Source organism: Quercus lobata, chromosome 3, assembly GCF_001633185.2.
Source record: "Quercus lobata isolate SW786 chromosome 3, ValleyOak3.0 Primary Assembly, whole genome shotgun sequence".
NCBI classification, from domain to species: Eukaryota; Viridiplantae; Streptophyta; class Magnoliopsida; order Fagales; family Fagaceae; genus Quercus; species Quercus lobata.
The window spans coordinates 6,653,482-6,675,763 of NC_044906.1; the positions used below are offsets into that span (position 1 = coordinate 6,653,482).

A 22,282-nucleotide genomic window follows, 5' to 3' on the forward strand; every position below is an offset into this window, starting at 1 on the left:
GGGAATAAAAGTCTGAGTAGCCTTGAGATACAGCCAAGGATGACTCTGTCCTCGGCATATCCGAGGACTCCCCGGAAGGAAGGGCAAAAACGGTACAAAAACAGCTTGGAAAAAATCTAAAATATCTGTGTCAGTAGAAAAAGGGGTACGCTAGAAAGTGTAACAACCAGGGAAAGCTGCCCTTACTGCCATTCAATACTCTGCACCTGACAGAGCCAGACTTTCCAACTTTTACAACCACCCCCAACCACTCTGGGTATGGGCTGATGGGACAAGTATCAATCTTGGAATACCGATCCTACACGTGGATGAAGGATAAGGAGCACAGGCTAGTATAAAAGGAAAAGTAAGCAATCCAGAGAGAGGGGGCTGGGAAAAATGGCCAAAAACTGAAGCCTCCCAGCCCGCCTCCAGGAGAGCGACTCTCAGGGCGAATACGATTTAAACCATTTATGAACACCACGAAAAACCCACCGTCTGACGACTAAGGTCTAGCCTTTCAAACCCACGCTCTACAAATGATATTGTAAGGACACGATTCCTTTGCGGCCCAATAATGTTGTTGGGCTCACACACGAAAGATCCTTCACAATATGATTTGTAGAGAGTGGGCTAGAAAAGCTTGGGTTTGGTCACGGGGCGATGTTCTGGTCTTGATTTTAGAGGAATTCCTGTAGAAAAAGGAGTTGGGTTTGAATATTTAAACCATGTGGCGTCGCATCCTATAGGATTGGGCTCCTCAGACTTGATCCGAGGACCATTGAGGTCTTCCCTGATTACCCGACGGCGGGTCTTTTTTATGATCTGCATGTGCTATTAGGGTGTTTTCACCCATGGAGCCCCTTTTTCTTTTTTAGATCCCCCCTCTCAGATTCACTTGCTTCTTCTTTTATACTAGCCTGTGTTCGCTGTCCTTCGTCCACGTGTAGGGTCAACCTTTACAAGACTGACATTTGTCCCATCAGTCCCATCCCAGAATTGTTGGGGAGGGTTGATAAAGCTGAAGAATACGACTCTGTCAGGGGTAGGGCATTGAATGGCAATGAGAGCAGCTTTTCCGGATATTCTTAGATTCTCTTTTAAGTTTAGCCCTATACCAGTTTTACCCTTTTTTTCCGGTGGGAATCTGGATCTGCCGAGGACTAAACTGTCCTCGGCTGCCTCCCAAAACTGTTTGTGCTCTGTATCGTAGAGCTTGGGCCACAGCTCTCCTCGGCTTGGGCCTTCGGATTCTCCAGGAGCAACTGGGCCTGGCCCTTAAATTATTGGGCCCCACAGATATTGTTTGGGCCTTTTTACGTGCGAATCCAATACTGTTACGGTTCGTCACAAATCGCGTCCTTACAATTCTTTATTCATTGTTTATTTTTTTTCCTTATCTTTTTTTGGTAGTAAGCTTAATTTAAGTACTACATTTGAAGTTTCTTTCTCCTTTGTTCTTGCTTATGTTTTTTTTTTTTTTGCTCTAAAAGAATGTACTACCATATATCTTGTATGTTAGTTGGAGAAGTTAAATATTGTATTATGCTTGGTTAAATGAGATTTTTACATTTTTTTTTGGGTTTCATCTTTTATAATTTTTAGCTGTAAGTTCCTCAGGGCTCGAGTTTCTTAGGGATTTTGTGCACGATAAATCTCTCTCTCTCTCTCTCTCTCTCTTCCTCTTAAATTTGCTTATTTTATAGAGTTTACCCAAAAAGTTTTTTTTTTTTTTTAAATGAAAGAATTTGATCTTGTTAATTTTTAAATTTTGAACAAGTTATTGGAGTTTTAGTACATAAATTTTGCAGTTAGAATATTGTTTCAAATTTGGTGAATTTTGGGGAATGTAATAGTGTGAAAATTTTACAAACTTTTACTGTTTGGGAAACCAACTTGAGTCTAACAAGAAAGTCATGAACAACTTAAGGATCCAACATAATGGCCATGAACATCCAGGTAGTCTGTTGGCATGTTTTTGTTCCAATTCTTTTCCTTCCTCGGATATAACTTTGCCGTTTGATATGTTAACTGAAATTGAAATAACAAAATTTTCTTATTCTTGATGAAATTGTTTATGGGTTTTATTTTATGTATAGTTTTCAATGCAACTAACATCAATTCAATACACAATTATGAAGGTGGAAATGAGAGTTCTTGATGCTCTTTTTTAAAGCTATGCCTAATTTATTAATTTCTGTTGCTTACTGTTTCAATGTTAAGGATTCAGTGACAAACATATTTTGTATTTGTACTATTGTTTTACTTGTGGGGAAAATTTGATGAGTTTTCTATGTTTGTGTTTTGCAGTTCGGATTGATTTGCTAGATGTGAATAGTGATGCAGGGAGAATTAGACAAAGATGATGAGCTACCTGTCTTCTATCTCAAGGTTTCTATTTTTCCTTTATATTAAGCTATAAATGTGTAATAGTTTCTTCGAAATCTTATATAGATTCTATTTATAGACATACATTCAACATAATATATTCAAAGAAACTCCTATTAATTTTTTTTCCTAAGTTAATTATTGAATCAACCATGCATCCAAAATTTGTTTTAAATGGATATAATTCAACTGATGATTATATACCCTTTTTTTTTTTTTCTAAACTAGAGATGGATGTTTACATTGAATTGTGTACTTGATGGTGCACTCCCACACATAGATAGCATGGAAGAAAACCATAAACTAGAGTTCTATAGAGTTTTTGAAAACTTGCCTCAAGTTATGATTAGGAGTTCTATGATGATTGTATGTAACTTATTATAGAACATGGTGGAAAAATTGAATCTAAAGGAAAGATGAAACATTTTGGTTGAGAGCAAGTGTCACAAATGTCTCAAAGGTTATTATTGCATGTTGACAAGTTTGGAGTTTGATGGTGCCATAGAAGTTTCAGTGGAAGTCTTCTCTCAGTTGCCAAGCTGTCATGTATGTAAATTAGGCTACTTATTGAAAAAAATTGTAAAAATTAGGCTAGATATTGAAAGTTCTTACTGAATGCTATAGTTACTAAAAGCTATGTTTAGCTACTAAACTACTTGAGATGTTCTTTAAATTTTTGGGATATAAGTTAATAAGAAACGTCTTTTACATTATGTTTTCAGATACAATTTTTATTCAACTTTGATGTTGGTTTTTATTCCCTTTTAGATTTTATAGAGAAGTAGGAACACAGAATTTGTATTTTAATTTTGTGTATTTTTGTGTATGCTAATCCACATTCCCGCACACAATATATACACTATCAACTTATATAGTTTCATGGCTGGATAGTTTAGCAAATACCTATTAGTCTTAAATGGGGTTTTGCATTTTAATGAAATTTAATGAATTCAAAGTGGAAATTTGTTAGATAGCACCGATTGTGTTTTCAACCAATAGAATTTTCAAGAAACATTTGACATTTTTTTTAATGAATTAGTTTATATAACATGCCTCATTAAATAAATCAATCATCAAATATTTAGAAACAAATTATAAGTAGTATGGAACTTTGCAATATGAACTAAACATTAGACTTGCATATCTCTTTTCCAACTACAAAATGTACCAATAATGAGAAGCACTATTTGAAAGGAGATTTAATTAGAAAATAATTGTGCTTGTTGAAGTAGGAGTAAAGATTCATAAATTTACTTTTGTAAGTTTGGAAAGAAGTACTTTTAAAGGTTATGATTATGGATTCATCAAACTTGCAACATTTAACCATTTAAACTTGCTATTTAAGTACATGAATATTATGAATTAATCTTATAGCTTTCATCTTATAGTCTAGAGGAAGGTGAATTAAAAAAATGAATTTCTTGAACATTTTTTTGAATTTTTCCGTGCATCCCACATGTTAGTAAACTAGTGTATAAGTAATTAAACTTGAAACCTTACATTGTAGCTTTTTGTAACGTGTGGCAAGTGTCTTTGTAAAAGCTACTTAGACACGGCTCCAAGTTATAATGGAGACCACATATTATGTTACAAACAAGGCAATGACTGTTTGAGCCAAAATAAAATAAATAAATAATTAATTAATTATAGGTAAAAGTCCAAAATGAAATAATCCCAAACTTAAATGGTACAAAAGCATACTTTAGTGAATTATTTAAATGATCAATTTTGAAAATTGCTGGTAGTGAATTGATAAGGGATGGCTACATGGAGGCCACTTTAATATGATTTTTTTTAATCTGCATTTTTGTGTTTCACTTCCATGTCTCTTAAATCATTTAGTAAAGCAGGAATCTTTTACTAATAATTAGGAAATTAAAGAAAAATCAAGAAAGAACAGCCAAAGGATCTTCGATTAAAGTTATTCCCTTCATTCTATTTTAAGATCGTATCCTATTCATTGACAGGCTACGTGTGCTTCCTTTAATATATATATATATATATATATATATAATTTTTTTTTTTTTTTTTTAAGATGATCATATTAAGTATGAGCACACTGCACACGTATGTTTTTATTTATCAACATTTTTTTATATAATTCATGCCAATCATTTTTTTTTCTGCTAAAATATAAATTACATCCTCTACGTTTGGGTGAATTGTCAATTTCATTTCAAAGTCTAGTTTTCATTTTGTTATAGTTTTTTTTTTTTTTTTTTTTTTTTTTTTTTTTTTTTAAATTTAATAGTTACAATTGTAACTATTAGATCGATATGTTGAAAACACTAAAAAATGTCAACCAATTAATCTGCAAGATTCTTGACTTTTTTGTCACTATAATTCTAAACTTTATCAGCAATTTTATAGACAACAACAAATCCAAGGACCAATTTGCAGAGATGTTAAGTTTAAGAGCAAAAATTTTGAAAAGGCAAAGTACGTAGTTGTAACAGCAACCATTAATATTTTCAAAGCGAGAATTTTCGCTTTAAAATGTCTATCTTTGCAATGATATACTGTAAGCGCAATGCATTACCAAAATATCTTTTAAACTATCGCCGTAAGAGAATCCAACTTCACTTGTTACTGGTACAAGAAAAAGAGATGGAACCTACAGCACCTTGACATGCACGGCAAATTGACAAAAAAAGCTGAGATTCTAAGGACAATTATAGCTAAGAAAAGTTACAAGTTCTTGCCTTCTCTGTCCTATTAACGTGTTCTTGTTATAGTATTTTTATTTTTTATATACTGCTCATCACAAGGCACAGCTCTATAGGACACTCAAGTCTGTAACCATGGCCATCCTTAAACTTAGCCTTGTTTTGCTTGTTCTTCATGTTGTGCAACTGCAAGGCAATTCAATGAGTGATTGTGAGGGTGAGGGTACTCTCTCTCTCTATTAATATATAAATATTAATAAATAAATATATACATAAAAAAAATTGTATAATAATATACTATTATACATATAATATAATATATATATATATATATATAGTATGTTTTTCATATATAGTTTAATTTACTTAGCTGTCGTTGAAGATATACATGAAAAGTTGCATGATTGTTTCACTATCTTTTTTTAAGAAATATTTGTAGAATCCAATGCTTGTTTTCTTTATTCTTCTAATTTTTTTTTAAAAAATTGGGTTTATAGCAAAATCCTAAAGTCTAAAATTATGAAAGAATTAGGAGATTGAAGAGAAAAATGTTGATGGGGCAAGAATATATGACATACATAGTGGTTTTTTTTTATTACTATTGTGGGTACTTTTTTGGAGTTACTTAGTAGCCTTTTGGCTTTCTGTACTCTCCTTTTGGTATCCCACATCAAAGAAAACTCTCTCCCCCTTTGCCTTATAAGCGTGAGTTGAAGAGAAAGGAGTACCATCAAAAAATACACCCACAACTATTATTCATAGTTTCTGTTACTTTCAAGTGCCCTAAATATTTTGTTTCTTAGTTTAAAATACTGAATCTATTACTTTGAGTTTCAAATACAGTGACAAGACCAGTTTGTTCTACCTTGAAAAAAATGTTATGATATGGGATATAGTACATGTAGGGACTTTCAATTTGAAAGATAACATTTTCTATTTAGAGGACTACAACGTATCCTATAAAGTAGGAGTATAATTTTCTATCTTCACTTTATCACTAATTTACTACTAACCAATTCAATTTTTACACCTACAGCTAAAAAAATCTCTTCGATGAGATTAATGGTAACAGGACGCCACTACATCTTGCCAACTTCACTAAGAACAGCAATGCAGCTTGCTTGGCTAATAAGATTGCAGACCAATTAAAGAATGTAACATGTAAAAACGCCTTTCACTATAGCTCTACTCCAGGCACCAAGCCAAATATCACCGATTTTGACAAGCTCCTAGATGGCTGTGACATAAAAGAGAATCACACAGTTCAAGGGGTCATATAGCCTGTTTGTGTGCCCGAAATTAACCTATCGTTGATGACTGATAATTACTACAACATCTCAATATGCAAAATATCTGAAGGATTCGAACTACACTGGGATTGGGATTGGCTCTAAGGATAATTGGATGGTGGTTGTTTTGAGTACTAACACATCAGCCGGAAACTTTTCCCGTGCAACTTCTTTGATTGCAAATTTCAGTATGCGTAATTACTTGGTGGCTTTGTTCATTGGATTTCTTGTTGTTTCAATGAGCTGAAATGCATGCCCCAAGTGCTTGTTATTGATATACAGATCATTTAGCTTCTTTTTGTGTGTTTGTTGTGTAAAATTGTGAACTTAGGTGAGATTGTTTTTCTTGTTGTAGCATATCGTGATTGTAATTGTGCATATTTCTTATGGCAAGTTCATTCTTGCTGAATATGTAAGATCTGCATAACAAACTTGTCATTAATAAGATTCAGAGTTCCATAACTGATTGTGATGGTTCTCTCTCTCTCTCTCTCTCTCTGCAAAATTAATATATAAATATTAATCAGTACTAATAAATCAATACATAAATAAACAACTATATAATAATATAATTATTATACATAATATATATATACATATGTATTTTTCATATCTAATTTTGTAAAGAAAAGAAATTTCAGGAAGGAAAAGTAAATTCTCTGAAATGAAACTTGTTTTCACAAAGAAAATGAAAAGCACACATAATCTTACTCACTGGTTTGCTATTTATACTTCATAGCAATCAGTTACTCAAGCCCACAAATCAGGCGGTAAACTAGCTAATGTAACTAACTAAAACAGAAAACAATCTAACGGCTAAAAAGAAATCTAATAAAATTACAACACGTGTCCATCTAACTGCCTGAATCACGTGCCAGAAACTGAAGCCTCATTAAACAATACGACATCGTTTTTCCTTTGTAATTGCTTATTTCCTTTGACAGAAAACGATGTTGTTTTCTTCAATTGCTTCATCAGACTTCTTGCTTCAGTTTCAACAAATTTAGTTGCTATCATTGACGAAATACATGAAAAGTTGTATGTGTGCTTCACTGTCTTGATTGTTTTAAGAAATATTTGCAGAACTTAATGCTTGTTTTCTTTATTTTTCAAAATTTTTTATTAAAAAAAAAACTTAAAGTTTAAAAATTGTGAAAGAGTTAAGAGATTGAAGAGAAAAATGCTGGTGGGGCAAGAAAATATCACATACATAGTGGTTTTATTATTATTATTATTATTGTTATTATTATAGCCTCAGTTGCTTTCAAGTGCCTTAAAGATTTTGTTTTTTGTTTTAGTTTAAAATACAAAATCAATTATTTTGAGTTTGAGATACCGTGACATGACCAGTTGTTCTGCCCTGAAAAAATGTTGTGATATGGGATAATAGAACATTGAGTTTCAATTGTAGGGACTTTCAATTTCAAACATAACATTTTCTGTTTGAAGGACTAACAACATATCCTATAAAGTAGGAATATAATTTTCTATTTGAAGATAGAGAGTGGTCCTTATTGATGAAAAGATAAGTAAAAGCCACATAAGATATTAAGATGGTTTGATCATGTGTAGATAGGAGTAATTAATACAGAATCTAGAAATACTTGTGATTTTGCATGTTCGAGTCAAGAGAATGAAAAGATGTAGAGGAAAAATCTCAAAATCATATTAATAGAAGTAGTAAAAAAAAAATATTTTAATTAAAAAGGTAGAATATGATTTTGAATAAAATAAAATGGTAAAAAAAGATTATAGGTGATAACCATGAGTGCAGACTAGTCTATGAGAAATGAGGATTCATAGCTAACTTTAAAAATTATGGGATTAAGGTTTATTGTTGTTATTTGGGTGAATAATAACTATTGTGCGGTCCAAACGGTATGTGTCTTTTTTTTTTTGGTGGGGGGGGGGGGGGGTGGTCTTAGACTAATGGTATGTGTTGTAATTACTGTTGTTTGGTCTTGATGGTATCATTATCAATGTGAGTTTCACTTTGTGTTTTTAAGCAAGTTAGTTCCTCAACTTGAAGCATGAAATTCACTTTCATTAGTAGTACTAAATTTTGGAACATGCATGTGCTCAATTCCAATCAATGGTCCCTGAGTATCAAGGATCATATCGGACTCTTAAAGAAATTCATCGAGTTGCTAAAATAATTTTTTGTTAAAGTAATCAAACAAAATCCAAAACCATCAGTCAGCAACCTTTTTTAAAAATCATGAAAGTATGATAAAGTTATTGAAACAGTGCTTAAAATAATTTTGCTGCACCAATTGAATTCCATCAAAGTATCAGATTAAGAATTAATATTGGTAGCTAGTTGTAGAAAATAGAGAAGATCACTGCTAAATAGGCTAACTTTGGTGCATTACTTAATTAATCTTCACTCTATTAGTTCTAATCAATGCAATTTTTACATCTACAGCTCAAAGATATCTCTGGGATAACCTTAATGGTTACAGGAGGTCACTACATCTCAACAACTTCACTGACAACAGCAATGCAGCTTGCCTAGCTAATAAAATTGCAGACCAGTTAAAGAATGATACTTGTAAAAACGCCTTTAACTTCAGCCCTACTCCAGGCACCAAGCCTAATGTCCCCAAATTTGACAAGTTCTTGCATAAGTGTGACATAAAAGACAAACGCGCAGTTGATGGGATCATATTGCCTATTTGTGTGCCCAGATTAGACCCAATTGTGGTGTTTTCTAATTATACAAAATCTCAATATGCAAAATATCTGAAGAATTCAAACTACATGGGGCTGGGATTGCCTCTGAGGATAATTGAATGGTGGTTGTTTTGAGCACTAACACAACAACCGGAAACTTTTCCAGTGCAGCTTCTTTGATTGCAAATATCAGTATGGGTAACTATATGTTGGCTTTGTTCCTTGGATTGCTGCTTGCTCCAGGTGCTTGTGATTTACACAAATTTACCTTCATTTGACATGTTTTTTATGTAAAGTTGTGAACTTGGCAGGGATTGTTTCTCTTTTTGTAACATATTATGATTGTAATTGTGCATATTTCTTATGGCAAGTTCATTCTTGCTGAATATGTAAAAACTGCATAACAAACTTGTGCAGTATATGAATAAAATATGGAGTTCCATTACTATGCTTTGGTAATAGAGTAATAATTAAGGGGTAAAGGCCCAAAAACATGACCTTTTTATTCATGTTTATAAAAAAAAAAAATGACCTTTTTATTCATTAGTATCTTCAATTGATTTAAAGCATATTTTCTAGCTCATGCTTTCCAAGGTTCAAATGGAGAACTGATGCAGCAAAAGTTGCTTTAAAATAGGATTTTGCAAACAGGAAAATAAAATAAATCTAGGAATCAACACCAAGCAAGAATTAAAAACTTGTCATATAAACTACCATGACTAAACTCTGACCGTAATTGACTTGTACCAAAGCTCAATTATTAAATAATAATTAAAATAGCATTGACTCTAGAAAATTCAATAAATTACTAATTAGCTAATAAGACCTAAAATAAAATCCAATGGACCAATGGTAAAATACAATTGGTTTCTAAAATTAAATGAATTTTAAATAATTGTTGCGCTCCTTGCATCTAGAACTGGCAATACACTTTTATATTTGATTAAATTACATTTTGCCTTTTGGCCCTTTAAAGTTTGAGTTTTTTTTTTTTTCGGTCCCTTAAGTGTTAAATTTTTTATTTTAATCCTCCAAGTTTGATTCCGTTTAGACGTTAAATCAATGTCAAATAAACTCAAAACGATGTAAATTTTTTATTTGAAACTACATCTTTTTAAAGTGTGTTTAATTCACATCACTTTTTATTTTTTAGTAAAATAACTCAATTTTTTTCCTTTTTTTTTTTCTCTCTAACACTAAAAATAGCAATTCATGCCTTAGAGCTGATAACAATTGGGGTGGAGGATGGTGGCGACGCAGTTTGGGTCTATGTATGTTTGAGTAGTGAAACAACAAAATACGATGTGCAAGTGGTGCATTGTCATGGTTTAATCATGAGTCAGTCAGTCAGTAAGCGGGACTTGTCCCAACTTGGCAACTGTGTAGGGTGAGTTTCCATTACCATGAAATTGGTCGGTTTTGTGGGTTGTGTTGATGGAGTTTTGTGAGATCTGATTGTTGTGTGGATCATATTTTTCCTTGGTTTTACTTTCTTTATCCTTGAAATTTGAAAATTATTAGTATCTAATACTACTTGAGCAACTGCTGTAACGTTAGGTTAGTATATAGTTAATTCTCAAAATAAAAAATAAATAAAAATAAAAAAGAAAAGAAAGAAAGAAAGAAAGAGTAGTCTATGGTCAGTAAAGAATTTAGTCCACTATAAATACTCTCCATTGAATTATTGTAACGTAACACACAAGATATGATATAAAAGATATAACCATCAATAACTTTTTCATTATGGATGTAGATCGTTATGCTAAAACATATTATTGTCTGTTTATATACAAATTTACCTACTTTTGTGTGTTTCTTGTGTAAAGTTGTTAACTTAGACGAGATTGTTTTTCTTGTTGTAGCATATCATGATTGCAATTGTATATATTTCTTATGGCAAGTTCGTTCTTATTGAATATGTAAGATCTACATAACAAACTTGTGCGGTACATGATAAGATATGGAGTTCCATAACTATGCTTTGTTAGATAGTAATGGAGTAATAATCATTAATAAGAATGGTAAAAGGCCCTGAAATATGACCATGTTTATTTAGTATATTCAATTGATTTTAAGCATTCTTTTTTAGATTCATGCTTTATTTTAGAAAATCCAATTGTGGGTACCTAAGGCATGCTTAGGCATGCTTGCAACGTTCTAGGCATGCTTGACAACGTCTTTGGCCGACCTCGGCATGCCTTGCAACGTCCTCGGCATGCTTAGCAACGTCCTAGGCATGCTTGGCAATGTCCTTAGCCGACCTCGGTATGCCTTGCAACGTCCTAGGCGTCCCACATCGAAGAGAAATTCCCCCACTTTCTATCTTATAAGCTTTGAAGCGAAGGACGTTGCAAGGCATGCCGAGGTCGGCCAAGGACATTGCCAAGCATGCCTAGGACGTTGCTAAGCATGCTGAGGACGTTGCATGGCATGCCGAGGTCGGCCAAGGACGTTGCCAAGCATGCCTAGGACATTGCAAGCATGTCTTAGGTACCCACACCAACACCCCCAGTTTAGGAGGGACAAGATTTAAAGAAAATATTAAGCAAAAATAACCTAAAAAAAATTAATTGATATCAATAACCAAATGAATAAAAAGTTGTAAACAACTGTAATTGTCATACAAAATTTAATATAAATGTAAATGTAAACTATAATTTATTTTTCATACCAGGTTTAATTTACATACTAAAAAGCCTTTGACTTTTTTTTTTTTTTTTTTTTTTTCATATTTTGAAATTGTTGCATAGTCACTAACAATCAAAGTAAAATATTAATCTAAATATGTTATGTAAGAGTATAGCAATAACCTGTAAAATTGTATATAGGTATGTGAAAATGACAGACAATAAATCATAGTCTTCCACGTAGAATAGTTGTGAAAGATGTGTAGTATTGGTTGACTTGAGGATGTAGAATAACTCAAATGGTTGTGAATATAAATATATATTTTTTTGGAGTTAAACACTAAAGTGCAGTGTATGGTACTTATCAAATTGACAACTTGGACAAAAGAAAAGCTTAAAAAAGAGAAGTTAATATTACTATGATAACTGTTAAGCGGCGTGAATTGTAAAGCTTTTTTTTTTTTTTTTTTGGGTGTCGGGACTGTTTTCCTATAACAGGACAGGTTATGCCTTTTTTTTTTTTCCTTGCATTAGGCAAAGCATTAAAGAAAGGAACATAAATACTATAATACCCATGAGACTTTTCAGGAGGAGTCGGGGGGGGGGGGGGGGGGGGGGGGGGGGGGAGAGTGGTCACCCCCCTTGGCTCCGGCCCTACTTCACCCTAACTTCTTTTTAGGTGACAAATAGAAAATTCTGGTTACTATAGATATTTATTAAAGCAAATGATGAAGCTATTAAGGTTTTCATTTCACCATTAAAACTTGAAAGCTTTTTTTTTTTTTTTTTTTTCTTTTTTTGATTACTTGAAAGTTATTTTGGTTACAAAGTAAAACTTGAAGGGTTTTGATTCTCACCCATCCACTTTTATGTATTAAAATATGGATATTTTCATATCAATTATGGACATGTGCAGGAAATAATGAATGTGAGTGAATGTGAAACAATTAATATTTTTTTAAAATAATAAAATCTTACACCTGCAGCCTTTTGTAACATGTGACAAGTGTCTTTATTGTAAAAGCTACTTAGACGCAGCTTTAAGCTATTATGGGTACCACAGATTATGTTACCAAAAAAAAACTTGTTTGAGCCAAAATAAATTATAAGGTCCAAAATGAAATAACTTTAAACTTAAAATGTCAAAAGTGTACTTTAGGGAATAATTTAAAAGATCAATTTTGAGAATTTTTAGTAGTGAATTCATAAGCAAATAAGCCATGTCTACTGGGACGGACCTATCTTAGGAACAAGGGGGCCAATTGTCACCCACCCCAAAAGATTTTATATTATATTACCAATTAAAAAATAAATGCTAGTATAATAAAAATGTATAATATTAATTAGTAATTTTTAAATCTTAAAAAAACAAGAGAATAGAGTTTAAGTAAAAATATTAATTAAGTAATATTAATTTTTTTTAAATCATATTTAAATATATATACATATAATGTCTCAATTTAGTTCTCTCTTTAGGCTCCTAAATACATCAAACCGCCCCTGAGTATAAGTATCATGGTCAACAACATTTGAAACATACAAGGGAAGCAACAAAAAAGCTAAACCTTACAATTCAAATGCTTTCTAAAGAGTCAAGTAATTCCAAGTTCTTTCCAATGTCTTCCTCGTATCCCAAGCAAGGATATATCCTTACAACATTTTAATATAAGGCAAGACAAATATTTGATAGGAATTGCATTCAAGTTACATTTACGTTAACTTTTATTGAATTATACTACTTGTTAGCTTTTTCCCATAATGTAATATTTGGATATTCCAAATATCAAGGTGATTTGGAATTTGGATACTACAAATTCACTTATCTATGAAGAACTTAAATCATAGTATTTTTTTATTTTAAAATATAATGAAAAATAAACTCATAGAGATTTAGTGTCCGTTTGGCATGATTAATTTTGCCAACTTATTATATTATTCAACTTATTTTTATTACTATTCATGAGTCCCACTATACTTTTTGGTACTATTCATGGGTTTCACTATATTATTTCAGCTAACTTTTACCTTTATTTATAGTACTTTCAGTAAAAAAAATTCAGTTTCAACAAAATAAACAGATTCCAAACAGACCCTTAATGACAATAATTGTTGTGAAGTTTTGCATGCATGATAAACCTACTGAAGATATTTAATCAAACAATGGTTTCAACAAAATTGAAATTTAATAAAAGTTAATAGAGTGATGTAACTTTTTTAAAACTTACACTAAATTTAACTTAAACCCAATTCATTTGGCAATAAATCTAACAAAAATTTATTAATTTAAGTGAAAACCAACAACTAATAATTAGGCCCAAAATATATTGCATTCGACATTTACATTACAAATCTCAAATCACATACATGCGTATGAATAATCTTGCAAGAACAGCTTTTAACACTTACAAGAACAAAAATTCAATTTTTGGTTTTGACTTATGACTATGTCATTGTGACCAAAAAAAAATTCCCAAAAACAAAAGAAACGAAAAAGAGAAACAAATGGGTACGTAAGGCACTTATGCTCATATACAAAATTATAAGAATCAAGAAAGTACTATATTCCATTAAATTTTTTTGCTCTCACACACAAAAAAACTCAATTTAAATCACTGGAATTTCTAAAAAATGTAGGACGTACGTTTGGCAGATATGCAAAATTATAGTAATTTTTAGATATAACTTTTATAAAAATTCAGGAATCATAAAATTGGGTTTTTCTTTTTTTTTTTTGATGGGTGGGAGAAACAAATTTTAATGGAATATAGTACTTTCTTGATTCTTAAAACTTTTTTTTTTTTTATAAAATATATTTTTAGTACTGTATTCCACTGTATCTAATCCAGTTACAACATTGTTCACCTTGTTTGCTATTAAAGAATGGTAAATCATGATATTTTTTAACTTCATTAATAAATTCTAATACCTTTTATATGTTTACAATCTTTTTTAGATTATATATATATATATATATATAGTTTGTTTAGAAAATGAATTTTTAGAATTAGACGGGTAGTTATATATCCTAAATTAAAACTAGTGCATAGACAAATAATAATAATAATAATAATAATAATAATAAATTGGAGATCAATAAATACATTTATAGATCTGTGTATGTTTGATATGGCACTGGAACTCAACGAAGTCCCCACCTTCTTTAGTGCTACAATGTCTCCAATCTCAAGTGCTAGTCAATTTGGTGTGCAAAAGTTAGGATCAAACATTGTGAGAAAGAAAGTGTGAAGGAGAGAGGTTGAGAATGGGAATAAATTAGGTGAGGACATAATAACTGAAATTTGAAATGGTGTTGGGGATTAGTGTAGTCTCGTCTCCCTTTATGCTTACCAAATATTAGTTTATCATGCTTTTCAAATATCAATGTCATTAGCCATTAATAAAAACTCAATAATTAATGACAAGCTTAATGTTCTTTTCTTTTCTTTTTTTCTTTTTTTTTGTGTATTTGTATTTCTAAATATACTAAACAAATTGTTGATGATCATTTTGGGGAATCCAAATAGAAAGAAGAAGCCCCACAACATGGGTAGAAAAGAGTTGGTAAGAGGATAGAAAAACCATTGAGCCTAAGCGGCAGAAATAATGGATCATAGGTCTGTGAAATAAACAAATGGGCCTTAAGGAAGCAAACGGGCTTAAAGGAGCTCGGAAAGAGACAAGTAGCAAAGAAAAGTGAGAATGGGCCACAGCAGGCCCAAAGTAATGCAAGTGAAGAAAATAAAGGGTTGATGGCAAGTCCATGAGTCCCAAGGAGGAGGAATAAGGTAATTGGGCTAGGGAAGTCCAAAGAAGTTAGTAAAAGCCCATAAGAATGCAGAGTTGGGAAAAGGGCCAAGGAAGCTTAGGGAAAGCAAATGGACCAAGAATGCCCAAGAGGAAGCAAATGGGATACTGGAGCCCGCAAGTAATGTAATAAAAGAACCAATGGCTATACTGAGCCACTGGGGGAAGAATAAATGGCAAGCCCAAAGAGGCCTAGCAGGATTGGGTCAAATAATATCACAGCAGGAATGACAGAGTGATATGGCAAGAAATGATAGCAGTAAAAGAGTAGGCTGAAAGAAGGCAAAGCCCACCATCAAATAAAGCGCAGCCCCTAAGGGGAGCAAGCCATAAAAGAATGGGAAATTAGAAAACAGCTCACGCCATAAAAAGTCAAGGACAGACGGCAGACTGTGCAGACGAGCCTCCATATCACGGCGAACGCATGAGCAACAGGCATATTTTGGACATACATAGAAGTGAGGCACACGCAAGGCCCAAATATCACCAGCCTGTACTCAGTCAATACAGGACACCGTGAGGTCATGGGTCAAAGGTAAGAGGGCATGGTTTGGCGGTGAGAAGAGGGGAAAACCTATTCTGAGATTCCTGCTCAGGCTTTTTTGGGGGAAATGTCTTGCTGGGATGACATGTCACCCAAAAGAAGGATGAGTTAGAACCACTAGGTGCATGCAATGAGGGATAGAGAGAGAGAGAACACCTACATCGTAGCAGGTAAACAAACAAAATAGCTTTCTTTGTCTAGTAATGAGGAGTGGCACAGTTAACACAGACGAACCAGTGGTGGTCGGCAAGTATACCCAAACTAAACAAAGGTGATTAAAGGCTAAAATAGTAAAATCTAGTCACAACAGGCATTATAAAAAGGGGCCCTTGTCGTGCATAGGGGGGAGGATCACAATCACGGTAATAGGAATCTCTAGGAGAAAATCGTAAAAAATAGGAGTAAGTACTAAGAAAAGAAGGAAAACGACAAAGGAAAAAGAGAGAACTTAGAACGGCAGGCATGCACCAATAGGTTGATTCCCTCTCTCCCTCTCAAAGTCCTACTCTCTGTCCAAAGCAAAGGGTTCTCTTAGGCACCAACCATTCGGGTCCGATTCCCTCAAAGTGATTAATTTCCACGGCAGGATTTCCCCCAGGAGATTATTCGCATTGAGGAAAATCATTCTTCCTTCTTTGGTTTTGGTCCTGTAGCACAACTCGGTACATCAGATTGATTCTATTTCTTTCTTTTGTTAACTCATGTCTTACCCATTTATTCCCACTGTTTTCTTTACAAAAGTGCTTGTGATTATCATTTTCATTGGAGATTATTTATTCACTTTGATTAAAAGCCAAAGTACTTTCTTTTATTATTATTATATATCTGCTTGCCACAACTCATCTAAAGTAGTTCTGTCTGCCGTAAGCATGCTCCTAGCAAATGAGGTATAGTTTGCGTACAAGTCGGACCAAATTGAGTTGCAGTTGGACCAGTCTTAACTCCCTTACTCAGAACACTTGGGCCCAGTACCGTAGGAGGCAGCCCAGCCCAACATTGTAAAAAAGACCCGCTACACAAATAAGCTTATAGACTTAAATGGTATATGGCATCCAATTGTCGTGAAATTTTACATGTGATTAATTTATAACAGATGTTTAATAAAATTATAAAATCCACTTGATAGTGATTTATAAAAGGTAGAGATCATGTACCCTTTATCAAAGTAGCATTAGATGTAACATGAATCAAACCCATTATTAATAAATATTGTCAATTCAAGCAAAAATGCCAAAAATTTGTCATTTTTAACATTTATAAGAAAATTAAGTAAGTAAAGAAACCTACTATTTATGAATGGCAATTAAAAAAAAAAAAAAAGGCATACGACAAAAGTTAGAGAAATAACCATCAATGCTTACATTACAGGAATAAGAATCAAATTTTGGTTTAAAAAAACATAGAAGCTTCCAAGTAAACCAGTTATTATATGCAAATTAAGCAGTTGCCTAATAATGCCTCCAAGTAGAAAAAGACCCCCAAATTTTAATCAATATGGTTATTTCTTTCATTATAATAGTATTAATTAAGCTCAAATATTAGCCAATAAATAAAATAATTATTTTTTATCAAATGAAAAAAAGAAAAAAGAAAAAGAAGAGAAATGATATATCTACAATATTTTTACAACAAATCTTAAGTAGTAGGTTGTTATTAGTTATTATTGGTAGGCAAAAAATTAATTTCAGTTGTGAGTTCAAATTATAGTCAAACAACTTAAACCTAGAATTTGTTGTGAAAATGTTATCGATGTAACACTTCTAAAAAAAAATGCTACATACACAAAAATTTCATAACATTTTTATAAACAGTTGAGTTGACAAGTTTTTATTAGTTCTCATTTAAGTCTAGTACTAATATCACTTTTTTACTTATTACTATCAATATGTCACATTAACAAGTGTGAAAAGTTTTGTCAAAATTTATTTGCATCTATAAACTTTCTCAAAAAAAAAAAAAAAAAAAAAAAAATCTATATGGCTTGTAGGATCTGCTCTAAATTTTGTCACTCAAGTATAAAATTGTGATTTTTCTATGCTATGTTTAAACATTTAAACATAGCGTAGAAAAATCACAATTTTATAGCTGCGGGACTCAGGCTCTTCTCCATTCGAACCATTGCCTTTAGGTTTGCCTTTAAAAAATTTCAGAATTGTGTTTTTAGCCACTTTGTTTTATCCTTCGTGTTAAGTTATTGCTTTATTCTCTTCTCAAAAAAGTCATTTTGCCTTTCATTTTTTTTTTTGGTTAAAGTGAAATATGTAAAATTTATTTTATTAAAGAAAATTTGAGTACAACAAGTCAACAAAGGAAAAAATGTAGTCTATAGAGACAAAAGAAGAACATTGTAAATATATTATAGTCGGTTTTATTGCTTTAGATGGTAGGTTTTTTTTTTAAAAAAATAATAATAATAAGTGGGTTAGTCATGTTACATTACAAATTAAAAAATAAATGCTAGTAGAACAAGAATGCAAAATTTTAATTCATAATTTTTGCATCTAAAAAGAAACAAGAGAATAGAGTTTAAGTAAAAAAATATTATTTAAGTAATATTAAAAAAAATTAAAATCATATTTAAATATATATATATATTATATTAATAGGTCTCAATTTAGTTTTTGCTTTAGACCTAAATGCATCAAGCCGACTGAATGGTACAAGAAAAAGAGATGGCACCTAGAGCACCTTGACATGCACGGCAACTAAAAGAAAATCAGAGATTCTAAGGACAATTATAGCTAAGAAAAGTTACAAGCTCTTGTCTTTTCTATCCTCTGAATGTGTTCTGATAGTATTTTTATATACTGCTCGTTACAAGGCACAGCTCTCTGTGACAACTCTGAAACCATGGCCATCTTTAAACTTAGCCTCTCCCTTGTTTTGCTTGTTCTTCATGTTGTGCAAGGAAACGCAAAGAGTACTTCTGCTGGTACTCAGAGTACTTCTACTGGTACTCTCTCTCTCTCTCTCTCTCTCTCTCTCTCTCTCTCTCTCTATATATATATATATATATATAATCTCAATAACACTTACACCAATGTTACACTTAATAAGTAATGTTACACTTACATTACTCAATAACTTGTTATTAAATTTATATTTTGAAAATCTCAATATTGAATTACATGTTTTATATATTCTTAACATACGTGACAATTATCATACCAATCAGATATTATTTACCATTTGATCAATAAACTCATCATTATTTATGCATTATTTTAAATTACTAAAACTTGAATTTAAACAATTAATTGATGACATGGTTATTAATCTTTGATTATTTTGAAATTTTGCAAGTATAGAAAATATACGAAGATAATGTAATCTAACAGTGTATTTATCAAAACTCACATCTAATTAAATAATATTAAGTGATGTAAAATTGCATAAAGTTACACTTGGTGTAACAAACCTAATAATTTTTTTTTTTTTAAAAGATAACCTACGAATTTTTTATTGGATTAATATTTCAAATATCCTACTATAGGATAACATGTTTACTATGTTCTTAACATGTGTACCAACTTTCATACTAATTATATGCTATCTACTATTCAATCTAAAAACTCATCTTTTATGTATAATTTTAAATACAAAAACTTGTAAATTAAACATTTAATTAATGACATGGTTATTGATCTCAGATCGTCTTAAAAATTTTTTAGCATGTAAAGTATAAGAAGAAAATCTAATCAAATTGTAGATTTGTTAGAATTTGAAATTAATAAATAATATTAAATGATATAACATAGCTTAAAACACAACCAGGATTTTGATTTGGGAAAAGATTAAAAGACATGATTTGAAGCAAAAAAAAAAAAAAAAAAACTATAATTATAACCGGTACTAATAAATAAATACATAAATAGACAATTATATAATAATATAATTATTTTTCATAATATATATATATATATATATATATATGAATTTTTCATTTTTAATTCAATTTACATGCTATGGTTGACGATATACATGAAAAGGTGTATGTGTGCTTCATTGTCGTGAATCTCGTGATTGTTTTAAGAAATATTTGTAGAATTCGATGCTTCTTCATTCTACTAATTTTTAAAATAATTTGGGTTTGTAGCAAAATTCTAAAGTGTGAAATTGTGAAATAGTTAAGAGATAAAAGAGAAAAATATTGGTGGAGCAAGAAAATAAGACATGCATAGTGGTTATTATTATTATTATTATTATTATTATTATTATTATTATGAATTTAAAATATAGCCTCCATTACTTTCAAGTGACCTAAAGATTTTGCTATTTTAGTTTTAAAATGCAGAATCTATTACTTTGAGTTTCAAATACCATGACAAGATTAGTTTGTTCTGCCCTAAAAAAATGTTGTGAATATGAATATAGAACATGTAGGGACTTTCAATTCGAAAGATAACATTTTCTATTTAAAGGACTAAGAACATTCATATTAAATGTGCTAACATAACTAAAATGTTATTTTAGCACTCAAAAAACTAAAAAATCTACAACATCAAAGGTACCAAAAGTCAAAATTTTTAACACCTAGGTAGGTATTAAACACAAGAAAACATTATTTAAATGAAATTTGAGAGGGAGAGACTTGAGGTGTAAAATAAATAATAAATAAACATATTATTTCCGGTATGTGTTGTAGTTACTGTTGTTTGGTCTTAATTACTGTGTTTTTAGGCAAGTTAGTTCCTCAACTTGAAACATGAAATTCAATTTCATTTTCAGTTTCAGTATAGTAGGACTAAAATTTTGGAACATGCATGTGCTCAATTCCAATCAATGGTCCCTGAGTATCAAGGATAATATCGGATTCTTAAAGAATTTCATTGAGTTGCTAAACTAATTCTTTTTTGTGAAATTAATCAAATAAAATCCAAAACCATCAGGCAGCAACCTTTTTTAAAGTGATGAAGTTATTGGAACAGTCAATAAAATATTTTTCTGTAGAATAGGGTAGCCTGCATTAGAAGAACTGAGAGCTTAGACCATTTTATATCTTGAATCTTGATGAGTAACAGGCTTTTCAGAAGTATTTGGTGCTTTCAAGAAAACACAACCAAAATAATCTTTGCTTCTCTCACTTTTCCCCCCCTATAAGATCAAAATTATTTGACAAATCAGGAAAACACAACCAAATTATTTATCAAAATGGCATTTGTTGTCTATTTTTATTTCTTAAGTTTTGGCTGATGCCTATGTCCCACTCTTTCAACCACTTTAATTCCATCAAAATATCAAATTGACATTGGTAGCTAGTTGTAGACATAGAGAAGATTACTGCTAAATAGGTTAACTTTGGTGCATTACTTACTTAATCTTTGAATTTATTAATGCTAACCAATGCAATTTTTACATCTACAGCTGAAAGCTATCTTTTGGAAGACCTTAATGGTTACAGGATGTCACTACATCTCAACAACTTCACTGAGAACAGCAATGCAGCTTGCCTAGCTAATGAAATTGCAGACCAGTTACAGAACGAAACTTGTAAAAACGCCTTTCACTTCAGCTCTACTCCAGGCACCAAGCCTAAAGTCCCCAAATTTGACAAGTTCTTGGATAATTGTGACATAAATGACAACAACACAGTCGATGGGGTCATATTGCCTGTTTGTGTGCCTAGATTAGACCCATTTCTGGTGTTTTCTAATTATACAAAATCTCAATATGCAAAATATCTGAAGGATTCAAACTACACTGGGGTTGGGATTGGCTCTGAGGATATTTGGATGGTGGTTATTTTGAGCACGAACACATCAACCGGAAGCTTTTCTGGTGCAGCATCTTTGATTGCAAATATCAGTATGGGTAACTATACATTGGCTTTGTTCCTTGGATTGCTCTTGTTGTTTAGGTGAGCTGAAATGCTCCAGGTGCTTGTTATTTATATACAGATTTACCTTCTTCTTGTGTGTTTGCTGTGTAAAGTTGTGAACTTGCCAGGGATTGTTTCTCTTTTTGTAACATATTATGATTGTAATTGAGCTTATTTCTTATGGCAAGTTCATTCTTGCTGAATATGTAAGAACCGCATAACAAACTTGTGCAGTACATGAATAAAACATGGAGTTCCATTCCTATGTTTTAGTAATGAAGTAATAATTAAGGGGTGAAGGCCCAGAAACATGACCTTGTTTATTCATTAGTATCTTCAATTGATTTAAAGCGTCTTTTCTAGTTCATGCTTTCCAAGGTTCAAATGGAGAACTGATGCAGCAGAAATTACTTTTAAAAAAGATTTTGCAAACAGAAAAATAAAATAAATCTATGGTTGTGGGTGTGCACACATGATTTTTTTTAGTTCATTGA

General features: G+C 31.6%; 2 protein-coding genes across 2 annotated transcripts; both read left to right on the forward strand.

Moving 5' to 3' along the window:
• Positions 1–5,168: 5,168 nt before the first annotated feature.
• On the forward strand, positions 5,169–9,130 carry LOC115980206 (uncharacterized GPI-anchored protein At5g19250-like). Its single transcript, XM_031102483.1, has 2 exons — positions 5,169–5,256; positions 8,748–9,130. Exons 1-2 carry the CDS (start codon positions 5,169–5,171, stop codon positions 9,128–9,130), a joined length of 471 nt encoding a protein of 156 aa, XP_030958343.1.
• A 9,632-nt stretch (positions 9,131–18,762) lies between these two features.
• LOC115982331 (uncharacterized GPI-anchored protein At5g19250-like) lies at positions 18,763–22,051 on the forward strand. Its single transcript, XM_031104902.1, has 2 exons — positions 18,763–18,923; positions 21,335–22,051. The coding sequence occupies exons 1-2, from the start codon at positions 18,821–18,823 to the stop codon at positions 21,829–21,831; spliced, it is 600 nt and encodes a 199-aa protein (XP_030960762.1). The 5' UTR covers positions 18,763–18,820; the 3' UTR covers positions 21,832–22,051.
• The last annotated feature ends 231 nt before the right edge of the window (positions 22,052–22,282 follow it).

Excerpts from the sequence above, each read along its gene's own strand:
- LOC115980206 (XM_031102483.1), top strand. The coding sequence starts at position 5,169 with ATGGCCATCCTTAAACTTAGCCTTGTTTTGCTTGTTCTTCATGTTGTG. Across the intron at positions 5,257-8,747 it reads GAGTGATTGTGAGGGTGAGG|CTCAAAGATATCTCTGGGAT; the intron begins GTACTCTCTCTC and ends TTACATCTACAG.
- LOC115982331 (XM_031104902.1), top strand. The coding sequence starts at position 18,821 with ATGGCCATCTTTAAACTTAGCCTCTCCCTTGTTTTGCTTGTTCTTCAT. Across the intron at positions 18,924-21,334 it reads TACTCAGAGTACTTCTACTG|CTGAAAGCTATCTTTTGGAA; the intron begins GTACTCTCTCTC and ends TTACATCTACAG.